Source organism: Vidua macroura, chromosome 3 (assembly GCF_024509145.1).
Source record: "Vidua macroura isolate BioBank_ID:100142 chromosome 3, ASM2450914v1, whole genome shotgun sequence".
NCBI lineage: Eukaryota > Metazoa > Chordata > Aves > Passeriformes > Viduidae > Vidua > Vidua macroura.
Window position 1 is genome coordinate 86618249 of NC_071573.1, and position 27832 is coordinate 86646080.

General features: G+C 34.7%; 1 protein-coding gene across 1 annotated transcript in view; it reads right to left on the reverse strand.

Moving 5' to 3' along the window:
- Window positions 1-27832, reverse strand: part of ADGRB3 (adhesion G protein-coupled receptor B3) — a 452974-nt gene that overhangs the window by 149746 nt on the left and 275396 nt on the right. The window contains exon 16 of the mRNA XM_053973447.1: window positions 25460-25503. Coding sequence (XP_053829422.1) covers window positions 25460-25503 — 44 coding nt within the window. The remainder of the gene's footprint in view (window positions 1-25459; window positions 25504-27832) is intronic.

The following is a 27832-nucleotide window of genomic DNA, read 5'->3' on the forward strand; positions in this document are numbered from 1 at the left end:
ATTTTATGGATCTTAGTCAAAAGGGTGAAATACACCCACATATTCACACATAACACAAACACACTTTTTCTAATTCCAGACTGACTTTTAAAGTACTTTCATTTTATTGGATGTAAAGGGTTTGGGTATTTTTTGTGATATCTCTGGTATTCCTAAATTAATTTACCTGGTTTTCTTTCTAGATACACAACAGCATCTTCTAAATGGTAACATAGAGTATTTATTGTTTTCTGGACAGGGAGGGTAGTCATGATCCTAGGGATTCTCAGGAGGGAAGCTGGCAGTCAGCTGATGAATACACGGTGAATTATTACCATGAAAAGTCATGGGACATTAAAAAAATGCCAGTTTTCAAGACTTCAGGCTTAATATAAGAAACCCAAATAATCTGACTCTTGTCTGAATCACTGCAAAGAGTATTACCTACTTTTTGTGGCAAGGAAGATATATTTTGTATTTTTCTGTCTACAGAATCTCACACAGATATTGTGGCAGAGAGAAAGTGTGGCAAGCACATTTCTCTCTCAGGATTTTTCATAGAGGTGCATATGGAAAGAAAGCTAAAACAATTTGTATTTCTGCTCCTTGTTTTTCACATGTGGAATGTGCTTGGAGAATTGTTTACATGGGGTGATTGCTTGATTGGATTCTGGTGAGGATTGTTTGAGCCTGATGGCCAATCAGATCCACCTGTGGCTGGACTCTCGCGAGAAGGTCACAAGTTGTGAGTGAGTTAGATATGGTATTAAGAAAATTAGGTATGTAGTTTTAGTATCTTCTTTTATATAGTATATTAATGTATTATAATGTAGTTATAATAAAGAAATCATTCAGCCTTCTGAACTGGAGTTAAATATCATCATTTCTTCCCATTAAGTTCACCTACAGTTTACAATAAGAGAGAAATAGAAACTGAGAGAAAAGAATAGCTATTTTTTCAGCATTCTGGTTCTGTTGTCTTAGTGCTGAGTGGTGTAAGTAACTGGGACAAAGCTGTGCATTGCATTTATAGACACAGGATCTGGAACATCAGAACAGTGAGCATTTATCAGAGAAGAAGGACTAAATTAGAATTGCAGCTTGAAATATAATTTCCAAACAAGATTACAATTGCATTCTTCAACATCCTCATGAGAGGAAGGGAAGAGGCAGGTACTGATTTTGTTACTCTTGCAATCAGTGACAAGACTCGAGGACGTGGCATGAAGCTGAATCAGGGGAGGTTTAGGTTGGATATCAGGGAAACGTTCTTCACTCAAAGTGTGGTTGGGCACTGGAAGAGGCTCCCCAAGAAGCTGGTCACAGCACCAAGCCTGGCAGAGTTCATGAAGTATTTGGACAATGTTGTCAGGCACATGGTGTGATTCTTCAGGTGTTCTGTGCAGGGCCAGGAGCTGGACTCAGTGATCCTGGTGGGTCCTTCCCAACTCAGCATGTGATATGGCTCCATTCTATGATTCAGTGAGAATCATCAGAATCTGTCTGTCTTGCAGCTATGAAATAGCAGCCTATGCCAGCCATTACCTTACCCTAGCTTATGAATCTAACACAACTGCCAGTATGGTTCAACTGCTTAAGAATAACCCCAGGCAGTTAAAATGCCTCAAACTGCAACCTGCCATCACAGGCAGGTTATTGCTCATTTATCCAGGGCCACAGGCAAGTGAGGTATCCTGTCTCTCAGTGCAGGCTGGTTTTGCTATGAGTGACCAATGTCACACTTTCAGGCTCCTGATTGCAGTGGAAAGATGCCCGTAATAAAGTAACAGTGACAAGAGCAATAGAAATGCCACTTCCCCTTTGGAGAACAGCATTTTAAACCTCACCAGGACTGATCATTACTGACTTTTCTGAGCTAATGAATAAGGAGGAAGAGTTAAATCTATTGTAACTCAGATAGGTTTCACCTGACAACTGAAAACCTCTAGGACATGCAGACAAACAGGCCACATATCTGTGAACTGAAGCAGTAAGGGCCTCATCTCAGCACACTGTAGTTAATAACACTCCTTCTGGTTTCAGAAAACAAACAAACAAACAAAAAAACCTCAAAAAAACCCCAGCAACAAAAACAAAACAAAAAAAAAACAAAAACAACAAAAAAAAAACCAACAACCTAGGGACTTTTTCCTTCTACTCCCACACCTATTCTCCACCTCCCACTCTTGACATATTATAAGAAAAAATTCAGACACATGATGGAAGAGTTGATTTTTTTTCCTATGACCCACTCAATCAGAAATAAAAGAAGTGCCACTGGTAAAGCACCACAGTGTATAAGCACCAGAATAAGCCTGAGTGTCTTTACCACAGTTGAGGGAGACACTATAAATGAGCCTGTATAATCCTTCTTGTCATGTTGTAGATGCTACACAAAATTCTGCACCAAGAATTTGTTATCTTGGATTTTGTGGGAAGTGGATAATAAAAAAGGATAGAAAAAGTGGCTAGGAAGTGAATTTCACTTCCATGAACAAGGTAGAATATAAATGTATCCTATCAAGTAGACAAAGTTAAGCCATCTTTCTTTCTGTCACTTTCTCACAACAAATTATGCAATAGAAAAAGAACATAAAAATCTTTCTTGTAGACAACTATGCAGAAATATTAAATAATTCACTAGATTGCTCCAGAAGACCAGCAGATGACAGCAAAAGAGAAATACCTTTGCATTTTCTCATTGTGACTGGAAAGAAAAATATAATGCTCTAAATCTGGATATAGCTCTGCTTATTTTTAAATAGGAAATGAGTAACAATAATAAGAATTACTTTAGTAGCGCTCTAATATTTTGAGCATAGTTTATTATTTTGCTTATGTTAATAGGTATCTATACCACTAGTGTTTCTCTAAATGAAATTTAAATCCTTATTGAATGTGAAAAAAGCTGAGAGAGATAAAATGTCTTGGTTATTCTCAGTCCACATACTTTAGAATTAACTGCCATTCTCCTGCAGTTTATTTAAGAGTGTAGCTCTAAATCATGGAAATTATGTAGGAAGAAAACCCATCTATTTAATTTAATTATATAAAAAAAAATTGCATATGTGCTGAGGATTTAATAGGACTTCAGTTCAAGAGAAATAAGCTCTAGGAAGTAATACAAAACTGCCATAATTTTCAGGAGGAGTTGTCACTGATGACTACTGAAGAAATGAGACAATGATTGCTTAATGAATTCCTGCTTTTATACTCAGGCCAAGCCGTTTGATTTACTGGTTTGTTTCTCTTCCAACAATATAACTTTGCTGTATAGGCAGAAACTCTTCAAGGGAGAGATCATCATACTTGTGAAACGTTGGATGTGTGTTTGTACAGGTCCTACAACAAACTCAATCCCTTCAGTTCCACCTAGAGGCACGAGTGCACAACAGCAGCAGGAGTCACCCAGCAGGACTTGTGCAGGAGCAGGGGAAAAATGAAATGACTAAACCACACAAATATTTTTATGGATATTTGTCTTTTTGTCTCATTCTCAGACCCTGCTGAAGTTTTCCCTGTGTTAAAAACATTTATAAGTCTGTTTCTGGGTAGATCCTCTTGTGGTGGAAGCATCAGAGCTGACCTGCAGGTGTTCCACTCTCATTACCTGGTCACTCAGCCATGCAAAGTCTGTAGGAAGTGACCCAACTAGCTCGGGATGGGACACATCCAAGTACATCCTTGAGCAGAGAGGAAATCAGTATAACCACCATTTCCTCCAAACTGAGGTCAGTTTGGTCAATTTGAAAGGTCCATTTTTCACAGGAAGCAAAGACAAGTATGTTAAAAGGTCTGCTAAAATACACCTTTGGATTGACTTGGTTGAAGGTGTCTTTTCTTCTGTATCTACAGAGAACCCTGATTAAGCTACTGGAAAGGAAAATGTTAAAATGATAAAGCATTTCTGTGATTTTTATGCCTATGATAAACACTAATTTTATGACTCCTGGTTTTCCTGTATCAATATCCAGACATACCATGACCACTATAATATTCTTTTGAATGTTGTTTTAATGACATGCAATTAACGAGCTGCCAAATGAAATGAATACTGAAACCACACAGTGCTGAAGATCACACATATTTGATTACACTTCAGACATACTCAGCACAGAGTTTACAGGTCACACTCCCATCTGATTTGGTCTGGTGTTGCTTGGCAGATTTCAAGTTAGACTTTATTATAGCAGATGACAATGCTCCTCCATATCTATTAAAACTCATTAAGGCAAGCATTATTACTGAATACTAGTCAAAAATAAAAAAGAGAACAATTTCTGCATAAACTCACATCACTTATATTTGTAGTATTTCCTATCTCTTTTATTAGATATTAGTCTTCTGTAGAGTTACTTCCTGTGGAAAGTGGAAGGACAAGAGGTATTTCAATACTGTTAATACTTGACTCTCTGCATTTCAGTGTTTGTATCCTCAGCAGAAGTAAAACAGCTGTTCCAGAAGCTTCTCATGCAAGGTTTCTCCCAGAGAAAAATCTTTCACTTAAATCTGCACAGGTGAATCATCTTTTGGATCTGGTAAAATTTTTCCATATCTTCAGTTTCAACTGCAGAAACTTTAAGAATTAAACAGTGTCTCTATTTACTTTTTTTTTAAAGTCAATTTATGATCACCAAATCTAAGGTTATTTCATGTAGGTAGCTGTTTTGCAATCAGTGTGTTTATTGCTTGCCAAAATCAACTTTTGAAAAGGCAACATACAGCATTTAGTTAGTGAACACAAGAATTTCTATAAGCTCTGAAGTGTTAAAATAATGAGGTCCCACCATTTGTGCAGTACAGTTCTAAGTCATATTTATCTCCCTGCTAACTTTAAAATAGCCTCATCGAAGGTCAAATCTGACATTTGTATTTAAGAAGCATATCTAATTCTATTTTATTAGAAGATCCTTTACCAGCCTTTTCCAAATCAATTTTGACTCAGATGGATTACCACTTAATTCTTTGTCCTCCTCCACATCATTAAAGTGCAATATTGAATCCATGTGCCCTACTTTTGTCACTCATGCTCGTGAACATGAATTCAGATTGAAAATGTTATGAAGAAAGGGTTACTCGATTTTCTCTGCCCTGACTATCTATTCTGAAAGAATTTGTTAAATCTTGCAAAAGAAAGACTGAGAGATATTTGAGAACAGCAGGTGTATTCAGCAGAAGAATAAAGACAGAAAAGAGTGGTTTAACCTGGATAACACTGGCACATGGACAAGTCATAGTCTAACAGGTTTTGTGAAGAGCTTTTATAACCAAATCTTACAATGTGATTGCTTGCCAAAGCTGCTTGCAGTGATCCAGGAAGCCCTGTCCAATCCTGCTAGACACACAGTGAGAAAACACCATTACAGTGTTGCAATTAGACTCTCAGTGGTACTTTGAATTTCCACTCTCTCTTGCATTATTTTGTAAAGACAACTGTAGTACACGTTAATTCTTTTCTGGGTTTAATTTCTTCAAATATGAAAAAAATATTAATTAATGAACCATGTACAAAGGAAACTTGTTGCAACTTACTGCAGTAAAACAAATGTTAAGTGGGTCAAAGATGTATCTGTATTTCTGAATAATAGTTAACTGAAAGTAAACTGGATTATGCTGTTGCACATGACCTTAAAATCCAAACCAATCCATCTTGAAGTTTCACCTCAACATGGGTAACACGAAAAGTTGTTACATCCCCTGCAAACATTTAATGTAATAAATAAATTAAGTTTTAAGTGTGGTGAAATTTCTTATATTTGAAATTAAATTTAGGAAAAAATATTGTACAGTTTAAAAATAATTTATCAGAGGGAAAGTCCACTATTAAAGAGACTCAGAACATCTGGATTCAAAATCATTCAAAACTCATTTAACTGGCACCCTTGCAACAGAAATATGTATGTTATAATTTAATGTTAGGACTGCTGTAACACCTGAAGGTGTGTGGCATGCATATTTGCATAGAAGTGTATGACGAAAATAAAAAGTGAAAGCTGAATATTTGGCCCAATGAAAAAATTTATTTGGCTTCACTTTGGAATAGGTGTATATTTAATTACAAGGTATTGTATGTACTTGTAAGTACAAAGGCTAAGTGAAAAGGAAGTCTTACATGGAACCATAATACTGGCTGAGTAATTCTGTAGCAGACAGTGCCAGAGGCAGTATTGTAAGTACCAGAACATCCACCAGAGGAGATAGCCACAGTACTGGATGTTTTCACAAGAGCTAGAAGAGACAAATTTTAAATTATTGCCTTTAAGTCATGAATTTTCAGTAATGTACTGTATGTGGATTTGTAACATGGAGAGGTTTTGGGGGAAGGAGGCAGTTTAAAGGTCTGCTGTTCAATTCAAAGTGTTACACCATATGATATAAGCAGACAAATCTGGATTCTGCCTTTACTTGCCTGCTAGGTAGAGAAAAAATGCCAGTGTGTTTGGAAATTGGTTTAAATGCACTTAGGTAGTAATGGAGAAGGGATGGTCTACATGGAGACCTTCCCAGCATGCACATGTAATGCACAGGTTTTCTACAATGTAGATGGAAGTCACCCGGGTCACAACTTACTGATGTTCCAATGAATATTTCCTAAGTGCTTTTAGTTCTCTTGTAAACAGACTTAGAACTAAAATTAATAAGAAAAAAAAGAGGACAAGAAAACTTCAGAGTAATCTAACTTCTTTGCATTTTTCTGCTAACAATTTTCACTTTGGTAGTAAAAGTCCAGATAATGGTCTATGAAGCATGGAGAGCTGAAAATTTTTCAGAGTATCTCACATTAAAGGCTTCCATCCATTTCTTTCACTCTCCTGTTATGTAGTAGATTTACATCTCATCTCTGTATCTGAGGGTTTGGCATTGGGGAGTATGGTTGAGTGGGAATAGAATAAAATATTAGGAGAAAAATGATGCTATGGCTACATAGATATCTGATTTAATAATTTGTGCATTTATAAATGGCGAATATTCCTTAACTCAAAAATACGTACTGGGTACCTTAGACATTCCATCATCTATAGAAATAGTTATATTTATTTAACTCTACCCTTCTGAGTTGGGAATTATGCACTTTCTGCCTTTATGCTAGACCTTTATAGGTCTACTCAAGACATTTCTTCACTACTACAGTGACATTTCTGCAGTTGCTTCTCTTCCTGCAATGCTCTCTCTCAATAACAAACTCCAAGCCCACCAGCATGATGAAGTATTTTGCCCGGTCATTTTCAATTTCTATACTAAGTTTACAAATAGCATAATAATAGGAAAAGACAAGACATTCCAGTATGATTGACAACCCCAAAAAGTCCTAGTTAGGAGAATAAATTCAGCTATTGAATCACTCAGAACTATATGGAACTTTTAGCCAAATGTTTTCATTGTGGTGTGTTTTACCCACCATAACAAAAAGACATGATGTAGCCTTGCAAAAGGGAACAGTGTATTTTTTTAGGTATTTATATATTTCAGAGGAAGTGACATTCAGATTAAATATATTGTTTATCAACATGTAAACCTGATAGATGAATAATATACTTTTCTCAGATAATAAATGGACAGAGTTTACTGTAGCTTCTGGAACATTTCAGAATTCAAATAAGTCTTTAATAATAGGAACCAGAGAATATTCTCAGCATCAGAGCACTGATGTTTAGCACTGTCTGGTTTATATTAACACATGCTTAAACTAGATCAGAAACATAGTTCATCTACTTGAATTCTCACAGCATTACAAAAAAAAAGACAAAGAATAAAAATAAGTATCCATATTCTGTGAGTGAATATAAGGAAGATGTAAGCTAAAAAATTGCTACAGAAAAGAAAGTGAGAAATACGAACTTTCCACAGAAAAAGAAAATTACATGTAACTACTTGAATTACAGTCTTTGCTTGGATTTTTCTGATCCTTCCTTGAATGTACGAGCAAAGAGATAAGAATTATTATTTTCATAACCTGTTAGACTATATGGTGGCACAACCCTTGTATAGTTCTAATGAATGAATCAGATTTAGTCCATATACAATACAGGGGAAAGAAGTGGCCTATGGCAATGCTCATTTATATATGTCTAGCTGTACTTTTTTATAGGTTATGAATTTCAGTCAAACTGCGAAATTAAATTATAAAAATTGCTGGAGTATTGCAGGCTAAAATATATATCTAGAAAAATGAGCAGATCTGAGTGTGTTTTATAGCAGAGAGATAACACAATTTTCTTGAAATTATATGGGAAGATTTAAGAAATGCAACATGAATTGAAATATCAGGAAAAAAAATTGCTTACAGGAACTTTTGCTGATCAGAAAAAGCAAAAGTATATTTACTACTAGCAATAGACTTTAACACATTACTTCTTAAAGAACCTCTGACTCAAGAAGTTTTCTATGTTTTCCTGCCTGAAAGTCCCTCTCTTTAAAACCTCATCTGTCCAATTCCACTTAAGGGTTACTTCAGAGGGTTTTTTGGGTGTCCACAGTGTGACCATAGAGATAAACTCCAATATTAAAGTTACTTTTTTTTAACTTCCAAATTTCCCTCTGAAGTCACTGTTGATACTCTGGAAAATATTTGCTCAACATTTCCAATGATTTTATGTGGAAGACAGAGAAAAATCTTACGGTATAATAAATTTCTAACTTTTGGGTCCTAATTCACATCAACTTTCTATAAACTGCTTCCATTTCTGCTGCTCTGGATCAAAGACTAAAGGAAGGCAGGCAATTTCATTGTGCACGTGCAGCATCTGCAGTCAGATTGTTCCTCTGGCATGTCTCACTCCTGCATTTAAACACTGACCAGGACCACTGAATTTCTGACTGGGAGACCTCGCTCCGCAACAAAAGAAAAAGCCCAAGCAGACAGATACCAAATGTCCAACACGAGTGCAAAGTGTGTGCACACATAAGCTGTCAGTAAGTTATTTGGCCAGTACTTAGCAAGGTAAAAGTTGCTATTCTTTCCGTGTTAAATACTGAAATTATTTTCTTGAAATGTGTACTCAATATTAATCACATATCATAGTCTTAATCTTATGTCATAAGCACTTAGAGTTAAGAAATTACTATGGCTCCAAAAAGTATATTTATTTTTATTTTAGTCTAAGAAAGAGTGTTACTTTGTCACACTATAGCAGTGGTTTTTCTCAGAAAATAATGGATCCCGAAATAACTTTAGTTTACGGAATCAGAGAAGACTATCCTGCCTGTGCTGAGCTGTTTCTATCACAACTAGGCAGCTACCAATAACCAAACCAGCAGCTGAAGGTTGTGTAGAATATATCCACTCCACATTGCAGTACACTGCAGTGACAAGGTGTAGAAAAAGTTTATAATTATTATTTTTCCCTTGCATCTAGATGTCTTTGGAGATAGCTGGCATCTGTAGTGATATGCAAAATATTGTGATCAATGTTACAGATCACTGGATGGGAAAATCAAGGAAACTAGAAATAGCAAAATGTGGGATGCTTCTTGGTAAGTGTTATTTTGCAGTTCATCACAAGTCCAACACTGAAATGTTGCCATTAGTCATATATACTTGTTGCTGTTTTTATGCACACAAGTAAGGCTAAAAACTGAATAAAAAACATCTTCCAAACTAAACAACACCACTATAATCATCTTGATTTTAGTATTTCCCTTTCTCAAAGAGAGGGTTTTTCTCCTTACTTTCAAAACCACACAGAACAGAAAAACAACAGAATATATAAACAACAAAAAAAAATCCTCTGGAAGTTTGCATCTCTCAGTACACATATGGGAGAATCCAGAAGGTTTGAGGATATATGATGGAAGACTTAAATACTTCTAGTTTGATTTGTAACAAATCATAGCAAAATTTCTAATCCCATGTCGAAGACAATTTCAATTGTGCAAGCTTAGAGATGATCTTGAACATTGTCCCCCTGTAGATTTCAAATAAGGATATGTGTTTAATCAGTCTTAATCTAATACTTTGGTGAGATTGGGTCTCAAGAGAAACTGTGAAATGGGAAAGTCACAAATGAGAATTATTTCTTACTGAACTAAAACATCAGAATCTCTTTGAGTTTCATCTGATTTTTAGAAGGCAACAAATGCCTAGCAGGAAAATGCTTGATTTGCATCAGATTTGGACTGATTCTAGCCTGGGGAAACTGTTGCTGTGGGGTAGGCGTTAAAGAGCCATGTGTTTAAATAACATGGTAATCATGGCACTAAAAATAAAATTCACAAACCTGAGAGTTAGGTGTTTAAGTTTCTTTTAATAGTGAATAGGGAGAGTTAGGTGCTTGAGGACAGCATTTGCAGTGGCTTTGAATAAAACACAGATAAATGAATCAATAGAAAAACTGCAAAGTGAAATGTTAAGAATTCCACTTAGTGCCTACAGGGATTGACACCTGAAACCACTTTCCACTCACAGATAACAGCATCATACAGATAACTGGCTCATTCCCTTTTAAATCAAGCTTCCAGAAAGATACAAGCAGTGTTGTCCCAAACACCTTTTACTTCAAAGAGGGGAGACCTGAATACTAGGTCCTCATCGGACAGGAGTTCACAAGCTCACTTGTTCACAAGTTCACTTTTTACAACCTGTTGCACTGTGCTGCAGTCTGCATATATATAATATATAAATATATTATTCATAGGGCCAGAAAATGGCAAATAGGTAGATTATACTAACCTAATGATGATGTCTCTTCTCTGGAAAGTTTGGGAATCCTGCTTCAGGGACTTCTTATGTATATTTGACACTACAGAACCCCTGAGAGTTCACATGGACTCAGAAGTTGTGGGTTCAATGTCTCCCTCTGAATTCTTACTGTTTCACCACTGTTGAAGTTAAACAAGCACATCTGGGCTTCAGATTTCTCACTTGTAAAGTGGCAATTATTTTGCTTTTTAAAATGGCACTGACATGGGCTAGCATAGCAGTATCATCTTAGCAGCAGCAGTACCTCTTTTACCAACAGAGACCTCTTACAGTTGGGGAGAGTGAACTTAAGAAAATGTGCAGCTTCAGTACATGAGGAATCATCTCTGGTGCATCTTTACCAATTCTGTGAGTTCACTCCAGTGGGAAGAATTATTGATTGGCAGAAAGGGCATCACTGGACTTTCAGCTGACTGAGGTTTTACAGTGAGAACTGGCTGTTTGTTGTTTGTTTGTTTTTAGTCATAAACCCATCCAAACTTAAATGAAAGTCACTGAGAGAAAATATGACACTTCATAATGCCATTCTGATGGAGACTCTTTTAAGAAAAGTGTTGTATTTCTTTTGCCCTTATTTGGACAAAGGGTTTCAGTGTATTAAATTCTCTCCTTTATCAACTGATGAATTTAAATTTCGTTCAAGGGCTTCTATATGTCTTGCCTGGAGTTCTACTGAGGAAGGAAGTGTACAATTAAAACAGAAGATGAAGACTTCAATGGTCAGATAGTCAGTAAGACTACTACAAATATTTTTTTTTCCTGTATAAGCATATCTCAGTTATAATAAAATAAAAAATTAATCTATCTCTATATAGCCTGGGTCTATTCATGTCTACTTAAACTACCAAATTTTTTGGATGGCATTACTGTTCTCTGTTCTTACCTGAGAAATGCTTTTTAAGACAGGAGTACACTTGGTATAAAATTTATCTATTTTCCTTCTTTTAAAATTTAGCTACAGTTGTACTGTGGCCTTTAACAACCTACTGAAGTTTTCTTCCCACAGATGAAGGAACTTTCAGTTCAACAAAGCAGGAGCTTAAACTTAGGTAGACAATCAGTGCCAATAATTTGACAGACAAGCTCATTTAATGTGCAGATACCAAACTAAACTCATATAGACTGAAGATAATGAACCTACTTACATAACTAATTGGTATGTCTGCTATATAGCATTCTCCTATATTATGGTTTTGGTTTACATTTTTTCACAAAAAATTAGCAGTACAGGCTAATCTGCTCTTCTTATAGTTGATGGAAAAAAGTTGCAAGTGTCGTTGACATATTACTTGTAAAAAATTCTAACATTTTCACCCAGTTGGAGAGCAAGTTGAAAACACAAGGAACATTATCTGCAGAACTAAAAAATTACTTTATATGTCACTATCCCAGAAGATTGAGGAAAAAAGCACATAGGCTAAAATAAAAATAATTTTAGATAGATATGTCTAAGTTACCTGATTGTATGTGCAAGAGCAAAATAAGTAAATACTAAATTATTTGTTAACCAGAACTTTTTTTCTCTCTGGAAAGTAATATGATCCTTATGTTATTCATTGCCTTTTACCACTCAAGTAACTGCCTGGGAGTTTCCACACGTTTCACTGATTACATTATTGTAAAGGGCAAAATATCCCTCAGACTAAAATTTCATTATTTTTACACATCCTTCTGGAAAGAATGCATAAAATGTAATAAAAATGTGATTTAATGATGATCAGAATTTATGTCCTGTATAGCATACTGAGGAAGAGATTAAAATATGAGGTTTAAGTGAGAACTGAGAGCAAGCAAAACCCAAATATGATAGCAATTACTCAGTGCATGGTAGAGAAAATCAGCTTTGGAATATTTATAAGACACAATTCATTAAAGGCTTTTTATAATGCATCTGGTAATGTTTCATTGTTAATTAGTTTTCTTGCTATGTAGTCCTTGTCAGGGATTACCTGTGTCAGTGTTTGCTGACACAGGTAATCCCTGCAACCAGGACGTTTGCACCAAAATGGGTTCTACTTGTAGGTGTGAGTGCTGTCTTATAAAATTAATTTCAATTCACATGACAAAACAACAGTGCCATATCAGTGGGTAGGGGAAAGAGGAGTGTGATGTCAGCCATTTAGCTACAGCTTTTATGTTTTAGAGTACACTTCAATTAAGAAAGGTTAACAAGGTTACTTCTCAGGTTTTGGCCTCTAGGAACTGATTTGAGAGGCAATCAAAACCATTGAGATATACCTGGTATTAAAAAATCATGGGAAGTTTGTGTTCTATATTTGTGTCACTATGCAGAATCAGACTAGATTTTTTTGCTTCACAAAAGTCAGACCATCTCATTATTTAAAAAATACAGCAGAGGAACCCTACAGCCAGAAGATTTAGCCTGAGTCAAGCTTTGCCTGTGTAAAGTCATAAATGGTACATTATGACAGAAATTAAAATCTGAGAAAAAATCTGAAAAACTACCTAAAACCACACAAAATATTGTGTTGCAGTTAAGAAAAAAACAAACAACAGAAAAAACCTCACCAAAGTGTTGTCACATATATGAAATCCTAGGCTTGTTCTCACATCAGTAATACAGAATGCAAGACCTACACTGCTTTTAAACACATACCAGACAATTTGTTCAATATCACTTCTGGCATCCAAAAAGTTATGCAAGATTATGGTGATTATCAGACAATTTCAGTTAACAGCTGTTATAATGATAATGGGTTGACTGTGTACCACTTATCCAACTTCATTGCAATCTCTGCTTGTTAACTGTGATGACATGATGGAAGGCTGATAATACATTAAAGGTCTTTCACTTCATAAATAGGTTTGTAAACAGGGCAGAAAATGCCTCAAAAATGCTATTGGGAACATAATCAACCTTGAAGGGTCACAAATATACATTTTTTAGTATCTTACCCAAGTATAGAGAGAAGGTAAAGCATTATTTTATTACATCCTGATTCTCACTACAAACTACGTTTTAGAAATTAGACATTATGTTTCAGAACATGTCTTATTCCTTATCAAGACTCGTTTCTACTTTTATTTTATTAAAAAATGCCTATCAAATTGATTTCATATTCCCAATATTAACTTTACTGAATACATTGCCTGTCCTCTGACAAGATATGGCTGATTTGTATGTTGCCTTTGGAGGAATTTTCCTTCATAAACTTACTGGTTACATAAAGTTACTATGTCCTTAACAATGAATTTACAAAGTTGGAAAATGTCTATCTCTAAAAACTAATGACATAACATGTTAATTTATTCCTGAACCTCTTTCTTCTATACCTAGTTTTGTGAGTTCGATGTCAATAGCATATATTTCATATTTTAAATTATGCTTCTTATTTTTACACAGCTTTATGAGAGCATTATTTGTAGTCTGATGGTCAGGGCTATCTTCTGGAAAGAAAAAACTGGAAGAATCCCTAGTACTCCACAAAGACTTTGACCGTGGGTTATTTTAGAAATGGTCATCCTTATCTCTTTATTATGTGTTTACCCCAAGGACATAATTTGAAAATCCATATGCTGAGGTAAAAATTGATATATAGTCCAGAATTCAGTCTGGCATTGAAACTTCTAAATATAAGTACCCATAGGTATGTAAAATTTTTAAGTTTCCATTAGTCAAAGGATATCTTGCCAGTACAGTCTATAGGGCCTAGAGGACACTTTAGCTGTATATGGTACCACGTGACAGTGGTACTTCAGCTATAAACATCTGAGTGACTTCATTTTCTTAATTATGTAGTTAATTCTGCTGTTAGCAATTGATTAAATTTCCTACATACAGTACTACTATAGAAGTCTTCTGGTGCCTTCCCCTGATTTGAAAGGTGTATTTTCTTTTACCTTCTCCTTTTATCTTCTTCTATACATATATCCTGAAATTGTTCTACATGCCTGTATTAAGGCATCTAAATTGAGCCTTTAATATTAACCCTTAAATCTAAGGCCCATTCAAACACATTAACTTATCCAGAAAATACCTTCTCTTACACAAAACTAAACAGAAAAGAAATCCAGAAGAGAAATTATTTAAAACATCAGCTTTAAAGTTGACCACTGATGACCTATACGTCAAAATCAAATACAAATAATATAAAAAAAATTATTCATTTCCCCAGAACATTGACCTGGGTCTTCCTAGGTTTTGTGATATATATTTTCTCAGAAACAATTGGATTAATCAAAGTAAACTGAAAATGTAAAGGTCTAGTCAAACCAAAAGGCACATTTGTTGTATAGGTTATAAAATGACATGTGGATAATAGTTTGAGCTGGCAGTGGCACAGAGAGGTTGTAATAGAAGGGTATCTCTAAAATAGAATGCCCAGTATCTATAGAAACTCCATACACAGCAGCATGTGTCAGCAAATGCCTTCTCACCTCACTCCCAGTCTTCCCTGGATCTTCCCTACAATTGTCTGAACAAGGAAATTCTGTGTTTTCCAGAGATTAACATGGCTTTTGTCTGGAATTTCATCTTGCATCATCATTCTTAGATAGCTGTGCATCTACACACTAGTCCTTCACGGTTCCTTAAAATGACACACAAGAGATGTTTCTATTTTTTGCAGGAAGGTGAGAATTAAGCCAGGATCACATTGGTCCTTTCACAAGTGCTAGACATATTCTAGACTAAAGAAAGACGGGTAATTCTCATGGCTAGGTCATAGGGTTGTGGACCTAAGAGCACCTTGTTCTCTAATTTTGGCTGAAGCACTGACTCACTATGATATTTAGAAATTCATATATTTCCTTGACTGTGATGAAAATTTTTCTATCTACTAAAAAAACCTCAGAGGAAAAGAATGTCATGTCTAATCACATTTTTCTTGTGAAAATCAATTACAAAAATATGAGGGCAGAATAGTCTGCTTCAGATGAAAGAACAAAAATAAAACATATTCTAACAGTCAACTGTACAGGAAAAGTAAGGAAAGATAGATTGATGATAGATACATTAAAGACAAAGAAAAAAACAGGTGGTTTTGTAGATTTAGTATCGCCTTTCTCTTGCATTTGCAACAAAGCAGAGGCAATATAGAAGAGGTGTTTGTTATCTAATTTAAGATCAGTATATGTTCTCCAATATGAATTACATTGAGATATATTGACATTATATTTATCTGATGTAGAACCTGACACCAGATAAATATACATTGCATACAGAGCATGCTTTGCTGTATAATAAAATAAAGAAATGGATGTTTAATATTTTTAATTGTACTTCTTGAGGGAGTGGTGATAAATACTTTTACATGCTTTATTCCTCAAAGATTTTAATCTCTGTGTGTACATGGAATGAAGAAGTATGTGTGTAAGCACACACACACAAGTTGTGTACCTAATACATCAGATGTTTGACTGTCCACTTATAAGAAAAAGTGGGAGGGAGGGGAAGAATGGGCTGAAGATGTGATGTGCATAGAAAGAGTTTCTCAACTTTCTCCTGTACATGCTACAACTTTTAGAGTATATACTGCCTAAAAAGAGATTAGACTGTTTCCTGAATGCTGCTGACTCTTGCTCTCTTTTAAGAATTTCTCTACTAGCTATATTGCTAGTAGAGAAAGTGCACTATATTGCAGTCGGACACTAAATGCAATCGAAAGTTGCTCAAATGAAATAATTCTCTTTTTTTTTTAAGCATTTTTGTTTGTGTTATTACCTTATACTTCATATATTTACCATTTAAGCTATTTTGATGTATTAAAACCATAGGGGGTTTTTTTGTGAACAACCACTGAGCAGGTATCAAAGAAGTACACACCGACATTTAAAAAAGACATTTAATAGCTCTATATTTCAGTCAAAATAGCAATTGTGACCAAGTATAAACCTAAAGGATTTGGTTTTAAATCTGGTCAAAATGATGTATTCTTTACAGGCTATGCATACAAATATATCAGATTCATTATAGGCAGTGATCTTATTTTCTAGTTCTCTATTGCTCTACATGTCAGCATATGCAATCCCTTAATCATTGCCATTCATGTTGATGGAACAACTCCTGGATTTGTGCCAATACCTGCATTGTGATTCTAGTTCTGTTTTCCAAATCCATTTTTAAGCCTGGGCTACCTAAGGATCTACTAGTAAACTTGACATCAGGATCATATTCATGTTAAGTCATGAACTGACAGTCACATGAAGGCATTTTGATGCATGTCTTTGTTACATGCAGAGATATTTTGCTTTGCTTCCATAGTTATGGGTAGATAGAACAGAAAAGACAACCACTAGAAATTGCATCACTAGGACACCATGTAGCATCAAGAATTATAACTATAGCCTGTGAAATTTACAATTATACTATACTCCATTACTTTGAATAATAGCACAATTGCAGAATGTTATCCCCAGCACATGCACTTGAATGTACATGTATATTACATTTCATTAACTAGCTATACAGGAAATTTCTCTTACTCAACATTATCAGAGAAGATGATGATACCATTAAAAAACCATCACAACTACACCATGCTTTCAGCTAAAAATCTATTTAGCTGTAATCCAGCAGCTATTCAACACAACAGTTTTGGTTTTTCTGTGAAATTGCTTTGCTTGGAGCTCTTCATCTAGCATATTACCTTCCATTTAAACTCGCTTAAATCCTGATATACATTTGTATTATTCTCATTAAGGTCTGGCCACCCTGCATAGCTTAAGCTTAATAAAAGATCTTCTATTCAAATTAAGTGATAAGTTGTACAAATATTGTCTCTGCAATCTTTAAATAATTTAGAATTTTAAGTCATAAACCCACAAAGATTATTTTTATCCTTGTTTCTGGTCATTTCAGTTTTAAGGCTAATTCAATTCATATCAGATATATTCCATTAATCAAAGGCCACTTTATCAAATGCAATATTGCCCTTGAATGTTTCTGTTTTAAAGGAATTAAACCAGCCTACCTCATGGGAGAGAATGATAAGTTGAGTTGCATCCTCACTAAGTAGAACTGGGTTGAATTAACTACAGTAAAAATATAGTATATGGTAAACCTCCTCCATATATAATCTGTCATAAATTGTAAGGTAAATATGAGCTGATATATACACACATTATGCTTTCTCTGTGCTGAGACAGAGTACATGATTAAGTACTCTTATTTAATGACTTGATGTTCTTTTGATCTGTTTATCTGGTATATACCGAAAAACTGCTTAAATAGGATGAGATTTACCACAGCAAAGAAAATGGAAGCATGGATAACTAAGGGAGAATCAACAAAAAGATATCAACAAAACAGGATATTTTGTCTGAGATTTTGCAACATGATGCAAGTGCGTAGCTACTACTTTACTAATAATTCAATGTGGGTTTTTTTTTTTTTTTTAATATTGGGACGCTTCAAAGCCTGAAAGTCTTCAACCTGTCTTCTTTATCCACTCTGCACTGAATTTCTTGTCTAGATTCAAATTCTGAAAACATGATTCACAAAAATAACTCTATATTTTAACAACAATGGCCTCTGGAAATAAACCATTCAGACTTTTTTTTTTTCTTTTTTTTTTTTTTTTTTTTTTTTTTTTAAGAATTATTTTTTACCAAACAAGCCTTTTTAAAATTTTTAGATAGATTATTGACCAGATTTTGTCAGTGAGGACATGCACATTGATTGACGTCATGAAACAGGCACGGTTCTTTGCTTCCCTCTAGTGACTGGTCCAGGAAGAGATTTAACTGAATCTGCTCATCTTACTCAAACTATGGTTCAGAGATTCAGCAAAAGATTAATTATGTGTAAAGACATCTGAGAGGTCAGTGAGATGCTGATACAGCATCAGAACATGTATATTTGTGATAGTGATTGATAATATGTGGCAGATTTACATTGGACACATGTTCGACCAGTTTTGATGTAGTTTTACAGTTTTATCAGGCAGACATACAATTTCAATGTTGACAATTCATGAACAACTGATAGAGTTGGAAGATGACCTCTAAGATGAATTTCAAAACATAGTTTCAAATATTTATTTACGGTCATTTTGCCAAAAAACACTTGTAGTAAGACAGATCAGACTTCAATGAATTACATTGAAGTAATTGATGTTTGATTTACCAGAGGCAGTTCTTATTAATTCAGAAGAATTAGACGTGCACATTTTCAAGGAAAGACAAGCAAACCTACAATCTGCAACTGCTAAAAAAATACATTGTATTATACTGTATTATATTCTCCTTATCATAGTACTAAAACTAGCTATATTTATAGCAGTTGTAGTTTTGTTTTGGTTTTTTTTCTGTACTGACTGCAAATAAATTTAAAAGTAACAAATAATATGATTTACTTACAAGCTATTTTATGCACATGACCTGTACCCCTATTTTCAAAGGAATAGGTGCACAGCTTTTCTCACATGGACAAGCAAATATTCCCCAGATTATTCAACTTCTTTGGTGGCACAAGCAGGCTTTATTTTTATTTAAGGATGGTATAATACAAGGACCTTTTGTGCTTCTGCATTACTTCTGTGGGATAAACAGAGCTAAATTCTCCAAAACAGACAACAGTCATGAGATCATCAGAATGAACAAGGAAAAAATAAAGAGAAATATCATTATAAAGCTATTTAAACTTCAGAGATCTGCTTTATGACAGGAGAATAATATTTTTGAGAACAGGTAGGGAACATTGTCAATTAGGACTCAGGAATTTGGAACTTTAACTCTACCAGGGTTCAATGAGTGAACTTGGATGAACAGCTTTGCTTTCATCATGCTCTAGTTTCCCCTAGCTGTAAACCAAGGAGGATGGTATGAACTTCTGTGTTAAATTGCTTTTAAATTTTCATGTGTAAAAACCTTTAAGAGGTACATGACATAAATGAGAAAGGTTGCTAAACTTTTGCAGTTGCAATTGTGCTATTTTGTACTTTTAGAAGCTTTATTCTATTTAGTATACATTATTTTCTCCTATAAGTCAGCCCAAGGCCAGCACCATGGTGGATTTCAAGATCCTGTTTTTTGCATTTCTTGGTGAAGTTTTATTAAGAAAAAAACAACTGCATTTATTTGACTTAGTAGGATATATGAATTTTTCTGGAAACCTAGATACAAAACCAAATTATGACTGATTATTTTTTGTAGTGAAGTTTATTCAAACTGCTCAATTATCTTTTGTCCTCATTATATACTAAAATCTGTCAAAAGTCCAATTATAATTTCTAAATTCGATTATGAAGATACAATCACTGGTTCTTTTTAGTTACATTCCAGAATTTGAATTGCCTGATATTACAAGAAACCACTATTTTTAGTTTGTGAAAAATCTTCATTTACATAACAGCAATAAATAGCAATTGAATTCTCAACAAATGGAGTTGATTAATCACCCAGTAAAAATTAAAAAGTGAACATATTACCAGGAATTAATTTGATCTCTTTTTTTTTTGTTGTAAGTCTCAGCATGCCATGTAAGCTCTGTTCATGGCCACGTAGGTGTTAGTGAAGAGCAGTGTTATAAAAAAAGTACTAAATTATAAATTCCTCCCATATATACTGATTCATTTTGTGTGACTTAAGCAAAGAAAATTTTGGTCTGACTCTTTTTCAACATAAAGAAACTCCATTATATTGTACAATATTTCAGAATTAATTTTCTGCATTACAGTATAATCTTAGCAACTTGTGAATTTAAAAAATTTTAAATTTAGGTCTTGCATGGCTTGCATGGTCCTCCACTTGATCTGATCTGATACAAATCAGTCAAAGCCTTTTTGTTGTCTGCAAAGGAGTTTGGGTCAGGTTTTTCGTCCCATACTGTTTTAATAAAAAGGAACATGATTCTGTAAAGTCTTCCAAGTCTTTATGCAGGACTATCAGGAATACAATGTGTAGTGTGCTGTTACACAAGTTACAGTATGGAAAGTTCTTCATAAAAATAGGCATTCCAGGAGGCATTTAAGTTCATTAATGAACATAAGCATAGAAACTAACAGAGAAAGAGATTTTTCTGCCTTGAAAAATGTGTCAGGAGTAAAATCTGACTGTAAAGCTGGACCAACAAGACTGACAGTAGTCAATGGAAGAAGCAAAGTTTTATCTGGCATGTACTGGCTAACTATACTTACTGTCATTCAGTTTCCTCAGTATCTTTCTGGGGACAAAAGTAATATGACTGTAAAGTAATAGAATGTAAGGAGAAGTTACTACTAATATTTTCAGAAGAAAATTCTGATTAGGATATTCTAATGATTTGATGATTAGGTTGAGATATTTTGACAAAAGTTATAAAGAGTTTTGTCTTGAACATATTTTCAAATGTTTGCAAGGCTAGGATAAAAAAAAGAACAAACAACAACAACAACAACAGCAAAATAACCCCAAACCTTTAGTGGTCCATTGTGCTAATTTTAAAAATCAAAGTGGAGAGGAGAGAGACACAGCAGATTGGTGTTCCCTGTAAATTTTACCACAGGGCAACAAAATGCGTAAGTTGTTTGTTGGCATGCACACAAGTTTATATTGTAAAGCTGAGTAGCAGAAAATCACAATTAGCTGGTAGACTCTCATTTATTGGTATTGAAGAATGCCTTTAATGGACTATTTCTCCAGACTTGTATCCAGGGACAATGGGAGAAAAAATAATTAAAAGCTGTAGGGGATAATTAAAAAAAAAAAAAAAGTAATTGTAAACTTTTTTTTAACCATCTTTAATGGAGGATGCTACAATATGTCTAGAGTGTAATCGTATAGTTATATAAATTTATGCATTTTGTTATTTTGCATATATGGGTATTCATACTTTCATACAGCTTAAGGGTAGAAAATTTAAACCACTGCCCATGGAAACTTGCATAGCAATAGGGGGAAAAATAGAGCAGATGTACCACTTGTCCTAATCTGAAACTGAACCAGGTCAAAATTCTTGCAATATTAAAAATTTCAGCCAATTGTATTGTACTTCTTCCAACTGTATAGTCAGCAGGCACAAGCTAATATGAGCACACATATGGTCAAATAAAATGCTGTCATACTGCTATAACACCCTTCTGCAGCAACTGGCAGAGAGAGCTTCAGAATACTAAAACCCTTTCCTTACCCAGTGCTCCTTTTGACTGGAATAGAAATGATTGTCTTCACAGTGGCTAGTGTGGGGTTGTTTTGGATTTGTGCTGATCACAAGGTTGGTAATACAGAGATGTTTTTGTTACTGCTGAGCAGTAACAAGAGCCAAGGCCTTTTCTGCTTTTCATGCTGCCCTGCTGGTGAGGAGGCTGGGAGTGCTTGGGAGGCTGGGAGGAGACAGAGCCAGGACAGGTGACCCAACTGTTGGTTGAGACTGTTTTTGCTGTATCCCTATCCTTTCTTGTTTTTTTTTCCAGAAAGCTAGGAAGGACAAAATAAAAGCTTTTAAGTTTTGTTTCATCTTACAATCTTTAAAATCACTTCTGTAGGTTTGGAAAATACCTGACCAACTCCTTTTCTTTCTCTGGACTGAGACTCACAAACAGTTCCTGACAGTGGGGATTGTTTCCTCATGCTACATAATGCAAAGAGAAAAGACACAACTCCTTCTGAATTTTTTGGTTGGTTGATTTAAGGAACTGAATTGTTTCTCCTTAGAATGGTAAGTAAAAATATTCCAAGAATTTTCCTATGAACTAAATCAAGAAGCATTCAGGATCCTGTGATTTTACTGAAGACAACATCTGAATACATTTTCTGAAATGAGTAGGTGAAGTTATCACTCATTTCTGAGGGGGAAAAATCACCACTTACACACAACTGAAGCTACCAGCTTTGTGTAGGGAAGCTGGAAGTATCAAAGGAAGCACCAGAAATCATAAAAAAGCCTGGTTTAATCACCACAGAGAGATGTGCTCTATATTTTGGGATATTAAACTGAAATAAAATGTTGCATTATTGGATTGAGTCTAATATATGACATATTATTTTGTTCTTTAGTTCCACTGTCTCAATATTGTACACATATTTGACTAGATGCCTATAGAAGGGGCACAAGGCTGCCAGCTTGATAAATGGGAAGCCTTATAAAACATAATCAGAAGGAAGAATCACCAAATCTCATAGAAAGAATGGACTAAAAATACTTTTACCAAAGTTAGGATGACAAAATTGTCACAGATATCAATGCCAGTAGAATAAGTTTGCTGATCTGATGTGATTAAACAGCACCGAGATCCAAAACTTTCTTCAAGGATGGAAGTCAGAGAACTGCAATCATTATTCAATCTCCTGAAAAGCAGGTCAAAATCCAGGTAGGTAAAGCTTTCCTTGTTGCCAGAGAAGTATTAAACTGACAAGATCAGTGGAGGGAGTATCATTTACCAAACGTGAATTTCCAATGCAGATAAAGGTGTGGGAGAAGTGGCTAAAAAGGTGGAAAAACCCATTAGAGGTTGCTGCTGGCTGGATACCAATGATAAAAGCAAACATAGTTTTCATCTGAAAACCACTTAATTTAAAACACCCGACTCATGACAGTCTATCGATTAGTTAAGCATCCTCATCTAAAGCAGACTACTTTTTGTTGGGTTTATTCCAAAACGCCTGCCAAGTCCTGGTTATGCAAAAATTATCCTGTTTGGAAGGACATGAGTACATCACAGCTCTGTAGGATTTGCAATGTGAATTAGGCTATTAATCCATCAAATCCAGTTGCCTGCTGGTGAAGATAACTAATTCCTGAGACTTAGAAAAAGTAGAAAATTAAAAGAAAACCAAGTCACCAAGAACCCAACATAATCATCAGCAACTAACCAATTGTATAGTCCTCTAAATATTTATTTGTTTAGATTTATAAATATTAGAAACTGATTCAGCCTTATAGAGCTTTCATAATTTAAAACTCACAATGTCAAAGTACAAATTCTGAAATATTCCTGACCAAATATAAATACAAATAAAATGGTCCAAATGAGAAAAGAAATAAAATAATAAAAATACAAAAATAAATTTTGAATAAGCTAAGAGTAGAGATATTCTCCAAAGGGATGGATGAAAAAAGTTGAAGTTTGCTCTTGCTGTTGCACATTCTGATACAAGATAATGTCATATTCTCAAAAATATCACCTATACAATTTCAAAATAAGCGACAGTGGTGTCCATGCAGACCTTGCTGCATCACATCTTACTGGGAATATTTAGGGCTCATATCACTTTAAAAAATGGACACATCTCCAAGAACACCCCCAGTCTTCACATTTTCTAACATATTCAATAGCTACCATTAAATAATATGCCTAGAAGAGATATCCTTCAGAACACAAAAGTGCATGTTCCTCTCTCAAAAACCTCAGACTATTTTATGTAAGCTTTATGTAAATTTTAGATGTTTCACAAGTTTACTTTTCAATCTAGATTCCAAATCATATTGAAGGCAGTACCTATATGTAGCACAAAAAATACTAAGAGAAATGCAAAACAAGTGGCAGGGACAAAATGCATTTGTTTGCAACTACTTCACACATTAATCCCAAATACCTGAATAAAATATTTTAATTACATTGTTAAATATGCAGCATGGTGTCAGGGTTTGCTTTTTAGTAGTCTAATTACACTCAAATGTGCCTTTGATATTCTGGACTGGAACAGTGAAATCAGAGCATGTGCTCTAAATACACAGTCCTGAAAGTAACCCATATAAAAATTATAAACAAAGCACTGTATCACTTCTGTATAAGCAAAATACTGTAAAGAGAAAAACAAAGAATGTGGTCCAAATCTTTTGCATTTTTATGTGCTCCTAATAATGCATAAAATGAAGTATGTACTTCATTCCACAGATTTAATGGAAACTGAGTATTATGATGTTACTGGCAAATAATGTTATTATGATTCTTTTGCAGAGGCACAGACCATGGTACTACTTGTATTTGGAAAGATTTCTAGTATCATGTCCAAAGTTTCACATTTCTGCACTATAATGTTTCTCAGCCATCAGAGTGCTGATGTAAATCCAAGCTCAAGGATAAAAGCACTCACAAAATCACAAAAATCATGCAATTTCTAACACTGTAGATAAGTCTGTATTATAAGACATACATAATATACCTGGATAAGAAGTACAGTAACATCTTTAAAAATAATAACATGGTAACCATACATGGATTCTTCTTGAAACACTTAATCTGCATCGATGCAAAGTTCACCTTGACTTTAATGGGAGATTTACTGTGAAAGATTAATGCAGGAAATTACAACTGCACAAACTTGGAATTAATTTTAAACCATAACTGGATTTTACCAGTTTGCTTTCTTACAGAAACATTTTATTTTTTTCCTATAGAAGGGGAACACTAAAAATGTAGAAGACTAAGAGTAAGATTTCACTGCTTAGTATGCAGCTATTATTTTAATAAACTTAAATGAGAATTTGAACCAACTAAAATGAAGATTGCTGTGGGGATCACACTTGAAAATTGTATTTCTCCCTGCAGTAACAGAAATGGGAGTCTTCCTTAGTTATTTGTCTCATTGTTTACCCACTTGCTTGTTGCCCAGCAACCACCATGAAGGAACTACAGTCCTTAGCCATTCTAATTTTAACCTTGAAAAAGCAGATTAAAATTACTATGTGAGTAGCCTCTTTCTGGTGAGATATTGTAATATTTCAATCTCTATATCTGTAAAAAGGAAGGCAAGTGACTGGAGAATCCAGTACTTCCAGTCCGTCAAAGGTTCACTTTCTCTGCCCCTGTATCAACTCGTTTACTGACCAACTATTTAAATAATGTTAGGTACTTTGTAATACTTTAGCTATAGCAATAGAAGCAAACATCTGTCACTTACATTCTTGAATCATCCCACAGCACACAGTAGGGATTCAACGTGCCCTAAGAAGAAAACAAACAGATCTATTAGTTACCCGTATGCAAAAATATTTGTCATGCTTGACCTAAAAATTTGTTTGGGTCTCCTACAAGTTCATCCTCATACTCTGATGAATTGATGCCACTGAAATGGCAAAAGCTTAAGATTAATTCTTATAGGATATTTTGAAGGCACTTGACCCTCAGAGCAGAGTATTTGTGCATTCTCTGCTTAGATAAGGAAAGCATAAAGTTGTCTATTTGGTATATCCTAGTGGAAGTAAAATATGAGATAACAGTTAATCTGTAAAGAGACTTGACTGAACATTTCTGATGTTTTTAGAGGAAGAACTTTAGACGCCTTAGGAACTTGGAAGTCAAAATCAGTAATGGCTTTAAAAACTTTAAGCATATGTTGGGCAAAATGTCTTGAGGTTGGGATTTCAGATTCACAGACCCCACATTCAGTGTCCAAAGGTTTTGTCAATTAGGTCCTCAATCAGCAGAGGTTTTACTCAAAATATAAGTTTGTTTGTGGTTGAGCTTTACAATACTGGCTTCTGTCTCTTCAAACTCCTTGGAAGATTTCTGATTTGATTTAGAACAGAAGGGGAATCTAGGGTTTTATTACAATCCTCTGAACAATGCAGAACTTTTTGGGAAATTGAAAAATTATTCATGTTTATTTTGTTGCCTAGGAAGTGTAGAGACAAAATTAAAATTCACTCAGATTGACTTAGAAGTACTCAAAACTCCTAAACTATATTCCTGTTCACTATAAGCATTAGATGTTCCCAGGAGTCAGAATAACATAAAAAATATACAATATATAGAATAAAAAAATATTTTTTAAAAATCATAAGTGATTTGAAGAAACAGGTGGAGTTCACTATTTTTGGATATCAATGCTAGTGAACAGTGTAGATGCATTAGATATAAAGGTACTTTCATATAAACAAAGCACACCTTAATACTTTATTCTCAAAAATGATTTATTTATAGAAGAACATGGCAACCTGTAAAGTAAAAATCTATTAAATATTTAAATTATTCCATCTACCTCTTTGCCAAAGATAAAAAAGGACCTTCTGGAGGTGCTTGTGAGAGAGGCATTTAGGGAATTTTTGAACTTCTACTTCAGTATTTTGCTGACTCAATTGAATTTTATGAGTAGAACATAAATATTTAAAACCAACATATACTTATGGCACTTTATATTTACATAGCACTGTACAAATATAAATAAAGGATGCTCCATCCCCTGAAGTATTTATAATATAAAGAAGAGGAAGGGGAAGAGGCCACAGGACAAAGCAGTTGATAATAGGGCAATTGAGATTCGGAGACTAGCTGCTGCATCACTTGCTAGGAGCTTTCAGATACATTGATGGACTAAGAGATAGAAGGATAAGAATTAGGAACAAAAGAATAGCAGAGCAGAATTAAATTTTCTTTAAAATGTAATTTTATAAAGAGCATTAATTTGTATAGTAAGTCTCAGTGAAGAAGTTTTACTTAAAATCTGATACAGCTATATGCATATTAAAAACATACTTCTATAGCTGCAACATAGTAAGGCTCTGCATCTCTCAGATCTGAGACTTGTCTTTCCCAGCAGTGGACATAATACAGTTCATGCTTGCTATTCCCACAATGCAAATAGAATTAAGAAAAAAACACTTTCAGCAAAAAATGTCCATTATAAAGAAATCTCCAAAATAGAGGGGAATAAAAACCTTTGCAGAAAACTGAAACATGATAAAATTGCTGTCAGATCACACACTTTGCTCTCTTTGAAATGTATTCAAATGAAAAGAAAGAGTTTGTTTGGCCATTGCAGTCACTAGTGAGCGATTAGGCAGAAACATGGGAAGCAGGATAAATATTATTCCTGTTCCACAAGAAAGTCTTGTGGGAGGGTTTGTTCCACCAGAAGTGACAGCTTGCAAGGGCACAGCACCCTTTCAGAACTTCTTCCTCTTTTGATACTTGATCAAATGCGCTTCAAGCACTGCAGGGACCACAAAGAGCTTGTTTCTGTATTTGCTTCTTTGCCTTTAATCTGTTGCTCCCTTTTTCACAGCTTTTTTGGGGTACCTCTTGGCAATGTTGCACTGCTGTTGTAGAGTTGCCCCCAACAGCCATGGCTGTCTGTGGGAGCAGTGCTCTTACCAGCTAATTCCTCAGCTGCAGCTAAGGAAGCAGCTACTGTGCTCATTAGTGTTTTCAGCTGCTGTAGCACTGATTTATACCCTACAGTACATTACTTGGGTATCTCAAAAATGGGCATATGAGTGTGACTGTGTATGTGTATGTATCTCTGTCTGGCATATAAAACTGAACTTTCAAGATG